This window comes from Pseudonaja textilis, chromosome 3 (genome assembly GCF_049901715.1).
Source record: "Pseudonaja textilis isolate UNSWEBS1 chromosome 3, rPseTex1.2, whole genome shotgun sequence".
Taxonomy (NCBI): domain Eukaryota; kingdom Metazoa; phylum Chordata; class Lepidosauria; order Squamata; family Elapidae; genus Pseudonaja; species Pseudonaja textilis.
Genome location: NC_141992.1, coordinates 194,153,635 through 194,164,608, shown reverse-complemented (window position 1 = coordinate 194,164,608; position 10,974 = coordinate 194,153,635). Strand labels below are relative to the sequence as shown.

Here is a 10,974-nt window from a genome sequence, read left to right as displayed (position 1 = left end):
TAATCTCTAAAATCAGATGATGTTTTTTTGCGAGCATGGGTGTAAAAAATGTTAGACCAGAGACAAAAATGTTTTGTCTCTGATCCTTTGATTCGGGACTCCCCAAGTAGAAAAAATAAAATGGATTTTATCTCCACCTTTGGTGTGACTTATTTATCTATAGCAGGGGTGTCCAACCTTGGCAACTTTAAGACTTCTGGACTTCAACTCCCAGAATTCCTCAGCCAGCTGGCTGAGGAATTCTGGGAGTTGAAGTCCACAAGTCTTAAAGTTGCCAAGGTTGGACACCCCTGATCTATAGCCTGGCAGGCAATGAACACTGTCTTTTGAGACAACACCAACCAAAGCATGTGATCTCTCTAAAACCACCTTAGAGAATTCACACAGAGTTTTAAACCAGGGTGTTTGGCATTAATCTCAATTTTATGGCTTCACAGAATATGCTGATCTAATAAGCATGGCTTGTTTACAAACCACAGTCACACTTTGGCTTAGCATAATATATGAACTCAGAAAAATGTGATCTACAAGTCACAAGAAATTTGTTCAGATTATTGTCTTTGAGCAAAGCAAACATCTTCACTCAGCTTGCTCCGTTATTTTCAAATTTCATTTTTCCAACGTGGGGTATATATACTTCCTTCCAGTGGTGGGATTCCAAACGTTTTACTACCGGTTCTCTGGGCATGGCTTGGTGGGCATAGTTTGGTGGAAGTGGCAGGGGAAGGATACTGCAAAATCCCCATTCCCTCCCCACCCCACTAACCTGCTTTCCAGCTCCATCCCCCTGTGCAGGGCAACAAAAGGAGACCGAGCCAATCAGCTGGGATTCAGGAGGCAGAGAATAGATGGGGGTGGGTCCAGTCAGAGGTGGTATTTGCCAGTTCTCCAAACGACTCAAAATTTACGCTACCAGTTCCCCAGAACTGGTCAGAACCTGCTGAATACCACCTCTGCTTCTTTCCATCTTTGCGCATATAACAACCTTACAGCTGGTGTCAGATATAAAAACAAAGTCCCATGTTTGTCTGTCATCCTTAAAAGAAATGCTTCAGGTTTCATTTTTATATCTATTTCCAATTTTTTAAAAAACCCAAGTAGATATTTGATTCCAAAATTGTTAGCCTTCTTACCTATTGATCACAGGTGGTAAAAAAAATACTGACAGGTTGATTACGTTTTCAATAGTTTGAAACAACCTTATATATCTTTGATAATTTCAGGAATTCAACACATCATTTTAAATTTTTCTTTCAGATTAGAACTCAGCATCAAGCCTTATGTCCACATTGTTTCCATTATTATACCCAATATTTTTAGCCCCTTTAGCCCTACAATGTTTCATATATCCATCTTCAAGATTAAATTGTTAATAATAATTTATAAAATTTTGCAGTATAATTCTTATCATTTTATCTTTAACTTTAATATTTTAGCTGTAAAATCATTTTTTAATCCAGTTTAAACCTTTCTGACAGTTGCAAATAACGAAGTCAGTAAGTCAGTAAGTATAACCTTTCTTTTATAATTTTTCTTTCATTTTGAGTCCCAAAACCCTATTGCCCCGGAGAAGGAGATCGTTCTGTGTTATCCATGGTTGTTTGGCTATCATCTCCTTTTTAAAAAAGGCTTCTTGTGGGTGACCCCACCTAAGGGCCATTTAGCAAATAACCTTGTTTTATATTATTCCAAACTCTAAGTGTGGCACGTCTAATCAAAAGATTCTTAAATGTTATATTAACTTTTCTTATATGTACTCATTTCATGTATTCATAATTACGTATACACTTTTACTTATCTCGTAAACAATTGACAAATAAATAATAAAAAAAATAAAATAAAACTTTTCATTTGTTGTACCATAAATCACATGTGAACCAAATCTCAAATCATGACCTTAAAACTCCTATTGGCTTGTGAAATGATAGTATCTTCAAGGATTTCCTTTGAATCTTGTGTGTGCTAACACTTTAAGTGGCAAAAGTCAGAAAGACATATGACGCAAGTTGTTTTTTTCATTGTAAGAAAGTTTGCAGCTTGGTCCCGCTTAATTCCTCTTTCTCTGAAGAAGGAACTAACTGCATCAACTGCAGGTCAATGGGAGTCATTGAAACAGATCTCATTCTTAGATTCTGAAAAAGACCTGCTGGTTCTGTTTGGAGATTCTCATCATCTTCAGGTAGGCTTTGGTTTTTTTAACTGTTATTTGCAATGTACTCCTTTTTGAGGTCAGAGCAGGACTTAAGGACCCTGAGGATGGGATCAACTTATCCTGCAGGATCCTCTGACCAGTAGTGGAACTCAGTTCAGCAGCAATTTTTTTCCAGCATGGTGTGACACCAGTGTTCTCATGCCTGACTCTAATAAACCTTAATGTGTGTATTTTATGAGTTCTATTCTTGTCCTCCTCCTCCTCCTCCCTCCTCCTCCTCCTCCTCCTCCTCCTCCTCCTCCTCCTCCTCTTCTTCTTCTTCTTCTTCAAAAAATTACTGATTTTTAAAAGATGAACAAAACATAAGACATAAACGCATAAAACCTCCTTTCTAAAAGTTACTTATAAGTTTTAACAAGACAAATAAAACATTATTTTTTAAGACATAGTTTCACATTATCACATTTCCATTTAAGCATGTATATATCTTTTCCAAATTTCTCATTGTTTCTCCCTTCACTTTTATTCAATTATATTTCTTTCTATCAAGATTTTATCAACTCTCAATCAGACATAAACACACAAAGTACAAAACATAAAACAAGACATAAAAGCATAAAACCTCCTTAATTATCATTTATACACGTCTTTTCCAAGTTTCTCATTGTTTCTCCCTTTAGTTTTGTTCCTCCAAGGTTTTATTAATTCTCAATCGAACATAGCTAACCAAAACAGAAAACATAAAACTTCTTTTGAAAAGTGGCTTAGCCCCGGGTTACATCTTTTTTACAGACCTATATCAAATTCATGCTCACCTTATATACCATTCTTATCTTATTTACCATTCTATATTTTCTATATAACTTCTCCCTTCTTTTCACTCTCTTAATTATATTTTGTTTATTTCATCTTATTTTAAAATCATTATACTTGTATCTTTTATCCGTTCTTTTCCAATTATCTATATATCACTTCTCTTTAACAGAAAACTTCCCCTGTGTCACTTTTAAAGCGTAACGCCTTTCTATCTTTCCCCTAAATTAACACTTAAAATAGTAGATAATTTCCATTCTTCTGCTTAGTACATTCTACATGTTGCTTTTTAAAATAAAAGAATAATAAATTTGTAATATCGTTAAGTATATAATTTCCATTCTAATTCTAATTCTACTTAGTACATTATTTTAAAATAAGAAAATGAAATAATAAATTTATAATAACTTTAAAGCAATAACAAGTTAAACTGTAACTAAACATTAATCATTTTACACATTCTCTTTGATATTTCATTGAGTATTGAGATCTATCATTATTAAACATTTTAATACTTTATTAAATCTTATAATATTCCAATGGACTATTTCAAATGCAAATACTACAATACTATCTTATGTACTCTTGCAGAATCTTTCCTTAATACTCTATCCTTTATCTCTGAAAAAAATATGCTTTTTTACATCTTGTTTCAGGCCTTTATGGCTTTTCCCCCCCTTTCCCTCCTTTTCTTCTCCAGTCTGGTCTTTTTGCCCCCACCCCTCCTAACCTCCACCTTTTTAACTTCCCCTCTCTGTTGTATTTCTCTTTTCTGTTGCTTTCTAACATTGTACTTTTTTTTTCACCTTATTTTTCTTTTTCTTGGTTGTTTTATTAACTCTTAGTTCTCATTTTTTCCTTCCTCTCTTCCTATTTTCTTTCTTAAGTGAACTTTTTTGTCCATTAAAAATAGCTTCTTCTTCTTCTTCTTCTTCTTCTTCTTCTTCTTCTTCTTCTTCTTCTTCTTCTTCTTCTTCTTCTTCTTCTTCTTCTTCTTCTTCTTCTTCTTCTTCTTCTTCTTCTTCTTCTTCTTCTTCTTCTTCTTCTTCTTCTTCTTCTTCTCCTTCTCCTTCTCCTTCTTCTTCTCTATCAGGTTATTTTATCAGTGCTGATGGTGTTTTGAGTGATGCTTCAAATGTTTTGGGACTACACTCAAGGGCACCTGGTAATAACTTTATTATATTATTACTTTGCTTTTGTTCTGACCCAACTTGGTTCCAAGAGAACAAACACAAGACAAAGGCAGCAGTCCCCACCCTTTAAGGTTTCACTCATGAATTCTGTTTCTTCACAGATAAAAGGCTGCTTCCAATAATTAGCTCCGACAAGAAGGAGCCTTGCCAAGTTGTTTTTCAAAGCTACTAAAAACCCACAGATAAGAAATAGTTTACAAGAGTTTTCAAATACTAACTATAATGTCCACAAGGCTGAGTTTCAGAGCATCTGAAGGCAGAACGCTTCTTCAAATCTGGCTTTTATCCTCTTGAGGGAGGGGACATTACTTTGCTGGCTTAGTCCTGAGTCACCTGTGCTGTTGTAACTGTTCTTTCCAATGAGCAATCCTGTGTGTACACGCACTTGGCATAGGCTCCTTGGGAAACTCCTCATCACTGCTGCCAGCCGCCACAATCTCTGAAGGCAGCAGTCCACTCCCTAATGGTCCTGGTCCCTCACCTGATTCCTTGCTCTCCTCAACCATCTGCACCTGCTGCCAGCTAACCACAACAATCTTTTGTCTTTTTATATTTATGACCATTAAAACCCCTTCTTTCCATTAGTTGTCCTGCAGTTGCTCAGCCAAGAGTTCTCAGTCCTCCAATCTACCTGGCACCAGATATCCAGAAACTCCAACAACTAGCGTGGTTCTCCTTGATCCAAATGACAATTGATCACGGTAAAGGTTTCTGTAAGTTATGCCTCATTTTACTGTTTATTGGAGAGGCCCAGTTCATCTATTGTTGTTATTGTTATCAGAGAAGAGAGAGATGACAATATGATTATTATGGAGGAAGGATTGAATCCATTCTTGTCTCCTTTCTTCTCATAGGAACTTCCGTTCTAAAAGAAGAGATTATTGGAGCATTATAAAAGTCTCGTGATGAATTTCAGCCTGGCAAACATGAATGCTACAGCAGAGGATTTGGACTATAATACCACTGATGTTGTCAAGAAATACCAAACAATGTTTAACTATTCTAGAAGTATCTTTATTTCGGTCATATTCATAATCTGCTGTAGTGGAGTCCCATTGAATGGAATTGTTATCTGGCTACTTGGCTTTCAGATTAAGAGAAACCCTTTCACTGTGTTGATTCTTAATTTAGCTATCGCTGACTTTGGATGCCTTATATTTTTGGCTATATTTTGCATTTATCTTTTTATAGATTTTATGTCAGCAGGAATTCCCTTCTTGATCATACGTTGTTGCCTTCGCATCATGTTTTTCAACAGTCAGTTACTTCTGTTAGCCATCAGCATTGACCGGTGTGTGGCTGTCCTCTTCCCAATCTGGCATCACTGTTCCCGGCCAAAACATTTGTCCCCTGCTGTCTGTGCCTTCCTCTGGATCTGCTCTTTCCTCTTGGGTGGAATTCCAAGAGTTATACGAGATTTATTTTACTATTATTACTTCTCAGATTTCTATTTGATTTTTACTTCCACGCTTTGTCTTCCATTGATTACAATCTCTACTCTGATCCTATTAGTCAAAATATGTCTTAAACCTAAACAGATCAAACGTGGACAACTCTTAGTCATGATCTTGATTACTTTTCTCTGTTTCCTTATTCTTACTCTACCGGTACATATCTATGTGTTCAGTATTTCGATTGACTTGAATAATTTGGAACTTTTGCTTGTATTGGCTATGTACTTAAATCTGGGTGTTGCCCTAAATAGCAGCATTAATCCAGTGATCTATTTTTTGGTTGGTAGAAAGAAAAGAGCTCGGAGCAGGGAGAGCATCAAGGTTATTTTTCAAAGAGTCTTCAGAGAAGATGAAGCTCCTGAAAGCACAGAGGAAGCTGCAAACAGAATTGCAACCCCTCTGTAAAAGTATAATTTTACTTTGTCTCTAATGCTAGCTACCAAAATGTATTTCTTGCTACTATAATAAAATATAAAAATCATTTATTTACCTCGAAAAAGTATGTTGTCAGACTTCATCTTGAAGATTGGGGAAAGATGTGGGAAGCAAAATTTTTTCACACCACTGCTATAAACCAGCTACTTAGAACCATACCAGAAGCTTATCCAAATGATGGTACCACAACTGAAGCTATTTTTCAGTCCATGAGGTCCATGATACAGAGATATATCCCAGAGATAATGCAGAGAATTGAAACCCACGTTTATTACTAAACATTTACATATTGTAAAGGGAGTAACTGCTGCTGGATCAACAGGGTACCTTTTCAAGTAGGTATGATGAGATTGTACTTTAAAACTGTTTTCTTATACCTAGGATTCAGTCATCTTGACTCTATTGATTTTGACTCCTGAGAAGAAGTTTTAGAGACATACACCAAAAATTCTGAAGTCATGTTGTGAAGAGCCCAGGCTGAGTTCTTTTTTACACCTGACTTGGGAGGGTCTGAGACGCAGATGAAACACCTTTAAGATGTTAAGCTATAGCCAAAGGAGACCTCAACAAATAAGATACCTAACAATATTTAACAATTGTGAGAGATATTTTCAGGGATTTATTTGGTGAAAAGTTCCTGTACATTTTTTTTGTTTGGGTTGGTGGAATAAAAAAAAAAAAAAATAAATTTGGGAGGTGGTGTGGGGGGGGGGGAATATTAAAAATGGAGGAGAATAAAAAAAAGTTATTTTTTGGTTTTATTTTTTTTTTTTCATTTTTTAATTGATAACCAATACAGTAAATAGTGGCAAAAGTATTGTACATACTATAATACAGGAAAGGTAACATAGCACCCCAAAAATTGAAATGAAATGACATATGAGAGCTATATAGCTTTTACTAACAAGATACAAGTAGACGTCAACATATGATGGCAACTTAGGCAGGATTTATAATTTTTATCAACAAGTGATGAGGTCTTAAATGGGACCTCATTGCTTAGTGACAACAATCTCTGAACTCCAAGCTTCAGTCATTCAACGAATGTCACAGTTGCTAAAATGTCAACTTCCTGCTGCCTTTCTACAAGGAAGGTCAGTGGGGAAGCCTGCAGGAAGTTGAAAATCCTAGGCTTCCAGGTACTTAAGTGGCTGCTCCCAGCAGGCGGAGAGAGTGAGGGTGTGTGTGGGGGTTCAGGGAAATGCTGGGAAAGGGTGCGCATGGCAAAGTGCAATGTGGGGACTTTGTATGATGTATGAGGGAGGGTCACGGAGTGTTCCCAGGGATGTCAGAGTGGCTGCCATGATGCCAGAGCAAAGGCATGGGAGAAGGTGCGTGGGTGGGAGGGACTTAAACCGTAACAGTATTCTTACTCTGCAGCTGGACAGATCCTATATTCACCTTTCACTCTCAATCTCAGAGAGAATAGAATAGAATAGAATAGAATAGAATAGAATAGAATAGAATAGAATAGAATAGAATAGAATAGAATAGAATAGAATTCTTTATTGGCCAAGTGTGAGTAGACACACAAGGAGTGATGAGAAGATTAATAGTGATAGTAGTGCAGACTTTGTAAATGGTTGGACAGTGTTGAGGGAATTATTTGTTTAGCAGAGAGATGGCATTCGGGGGGGAAACTGTCCTTGTGTCTAGTTGTTCTGGTGTGCAGTGCTCTATAGAGTCGTTTTGAGGGTAGGAATTGAAACAGTTTATGTCCGGGATGTGAGGGGTCTGTAAATATTTTCACAGCCCTCTTTTTGACTTGTGTAGTATACAGGTCCTCGATTGAAGGCATGTTGGTAGCAGTGGGTTTTTCTGCAGACCTAATTACTTTTTGAAGTCTGTGTCTATCCTATTGGGTTGCAGAACCAAACTAGACAATTAGAGAGATGCAGATGACAGACTCAATAATTACTCTGTGGAACTGGATCAGCAGCTCCTTGGGTCATTTAGCTGAGTTTACACTATTGGAAAAATTCTTTGATACTTCCCAGTTCCGTTTATATGCTGTACGCTTTTGTTTAAATTCTAACTCCAGGTCACAGCAAGTTCATGTCCTTAACTGAGATCAGCAGGGTCTCTGCCTCAATTGGTTTAAGTCACATTTATCAGCGGAGAAATCCAGCTGTCAGTCAGTTTTGGGTGTTTGGTCTTCTCAGGTCATTTGGCAACTGGCCTATCTAATCAAGGGTTCTGAAAAGAAGTATACTTTGCCTTAAAATTAACTCTGCCTCACTTGAATTTTTGGTTCTCATGTTGTGGGTTGTGATGGGTGGTAAATTCATGATCCAATTTCTCAGATAAGAGGACCAATCATACAGCTATATTTATTTATTTATTTTTTTAAAAAATCCCTTTTCCTTGCTAACTGCCCAGGTTCATGCCAAGCCTCCCCCTTCTACATTGACTTATAGTGATTACCTTAAAAAGCCAAAGTCCATATATTAACAGATAACAGGTAATCATAGTTGGAAGGGACCTTGTAGGTCATCTAGTCCAACCCCCATGCAAGCAGGAGACCCTGCACCATTTCTAATAAATGGCAGTCCAATCGCTTCTTGAAAGTCTCATGTGATTGCCCTCCCACAACTTCCGAGGGCAATCTGTTCCATTGGTTGATTGTTCTCACTGTCAGAAAGTTTCTCCTTATTTCCAGATTAAATCTCTCCTTGTTCAGTTTCCATCCATTATTCCTTGTCTGGCCTCCAAGTGCGTTGGATAATAGCTTGACCCCTTTCTCTCTGTGGCAGCCCCTCAAATATTGGAAGGCTGCTATCATGTCTCCCCTGGTTCTTCTCTTCACTAGACTAGCCAAGCCTGCCCAGGAACCTCGGCTGTCAAGTTCAGTCCTTTTTGGAACCCCTGATTAGAAGCTTCTTGGATGAGAAGCAAAATGTTTTCAAAGAAAAAAACAAAGAAAATCCAGTTGCCTTTTGGAATAGCACCCTTGGGAGATGCTCAGAAAGACATCCTCAGGCAAGGATGTTAACCTTCAATAAACCCATCCACATCTTTCCAATGACCAAAGAGGGGAAATAAACCTTAAGGTGATGATAGTATAAAAAACAAAAGAATTAGCTAAATCTCTTACTCAGTAATCAAATTCCCATTTATCAGCTGAGAGATCCAACTGCCAGTGAAGTTTTCTACTTTCATCTTCTTGCGCCAATCAGCAAACAGTCTATTTAATCACAACATCTTAAAAGAAATATAATCTGGAGAACAATTTTCCCTGTTGCCAAAAAGCTTTCTTTATAAGGAAATGCTACATTTCTTCAAAATTTAACTCTGTCTGTCTTGGCTTTTGATTCCTTTGCCCTAGGCGGCTCAAGCCAGCTCTCTCTCTTCTACACTGACTGTTGAAGATTATCTTAGACAGACAAGGATCACATCTTGTATCACATGGTGCTACATTCTGATTAGACAAGGCACAGAACATGTGTGCATCTTTTAGAGTTCCCTTTTCATGCCAGAAGCAAAAGCTCTTTATATTTTCTGCAGGAGATTGATCTTCACCTGTTATGCTGAGCCCTGTTCTTTTTATAAAAACACCTCTGAAGATTTCTGCTCAGGGTCTGCTTCCCAGATATATCCAAATCTTCAGACAATTCTTTCAACCTTGTAACTCAAGATTGGGTGGATGAACTTCCCTTCTGCCTAATAACTACATCGACATTGGACTTAAAGACATTTTGCTTGCAGGTCCTGCCATCCTCAGTTACTGCAGCTGCCAAGTGTGAAACAATAATCTTCCACTCACTAACTTTGAAGAGTGTGGACTCAGGTATTCAGGTATGTTACAATTTTGGAAGGTTTAATTAGACCCAGGGATGTGCAAACAGGATAATAGCCACTCCTTCAGTGCCTGTATATTTATTTCTCTACCTGATATTACATAGAAAATTGTTTCTTGTTATATTTATATGTTGACTGACGCATTACTCTCAGTTGAGGTTTCCTGGCTTGGACTCATTTCCCAACCTACTTTTAGCCATTATGACAGAACAGTACAAATATAAAACGTTTCGAATCCAAGCTCAAGGGAATAAGATGTTGACCCATAATTGATTTTCAATAATACAAGTATAAACTGTCTGGAATCCAAGATCAAGGCAGTAAGATGTTTCTTTAGTTTGTGTATAATTGTTTTTCATCAGTTTTGGCTCTTCAGTTCTAAATTCATCCAATTTTTTTGTGTATCAACTGGTAAAGTTCTAGTTAATCACTGAAGGTTTTCACACAAAAATACAGGACATCTTCGATGCTTATCTCATGAAGGAGAGAACCAAGCTAGAATTAAGGAGAAATTTTCTGACAATGAGAACAATTAACTAGTGCAACTGCTCGCTTTTAGAAGTTGTAAGTGGTCCATCACTGGAGGGTTGTTTTTTTTTTTTAACAAAGAAATTGGACAGCCACTTGTATGAAATGGTACAGCATCTCCTGCTTGAGTGGGGGTTGGGCTAGATGACTTCTAAGGTCCCTTCCAAACCTGTTATTGATTTTATGTTACTCAAGTAGACCAAAACAGGTGGTGTATGTGTATATTCTATTTTTTGGAAATATCTGCAGCTCTAAAAATTTTCAAGCTGCCCATTTCTCCCTTAGCAGGAATTTCTCCCTCATATCATCTCCTAACTCCCAGTTTCAAGTCATAGATATATTTTCTTATGATTATCTCTTATTATCTCTGTCTTCAGGCACCAAATCACCATAACAAGAACAAGCATTGGGAAAAAAGTTTCCTTACATAATTACTAGTTTTTGCTTTGTAGCTCACATGGGGGATGTTGAATGTATCAGAGAATGGTGGCAAAATAACAGAGGGGACATTGCTGGATTTCAGTACAGTGAAACCATCCAATGCAATCCAATATCAATTACATCTTCATATATGTGTTGAGAGGCATGGATGGAGCAACGC

General features: G+C 37.2%; 1 protein-coding gene across 4 annotated transcripts; it reads left to right on the top strand.

The window, feature by feature from the left end:
* Positions 1 to 2,059: 2,059 nt before the first annotated feature.
* LOC148126479 (mas-related G protein-coupled receptor member H-like) lies at positions 2,060 to 6,093 on the top strand. 4 transcript variants are annotated; one of them, XM_087928737.1, is made up of 3 exons: positions 2,060 to 2,179; positions 4,755 to 4,871; positions 5,013 to 6,093. In XM_087928737.1, the coding sequence occupies exon 3, from the start codon at positions 5,064 to 5,066 to the stop codon at positions 6,015 to 6,017; it is 954 nt and encodes a 317-aa protein (XP_087784863.1). In that variant the 5' UTR covers positions 2,060 to 2,179; positions 4,755 to 4,871; positions 5,013 to 5,063; the 3' UTR covers positions 6,018 to 6,093. The 4 variants fall into 4 exon arrangements, with proteins under 4 accessions (XP_087784863.1, XP_087784862.1, XP_087784860.1 ...); XM_087928736.1 differs by having other exon boundaries at positions 4,744 to 4,859; XM_087928734.1 differs by having other exon boundaries at positions 4,744 to 4,871.
* Positions 6,094 to 10,974: the final 4,881 nt, after the last annotated feature.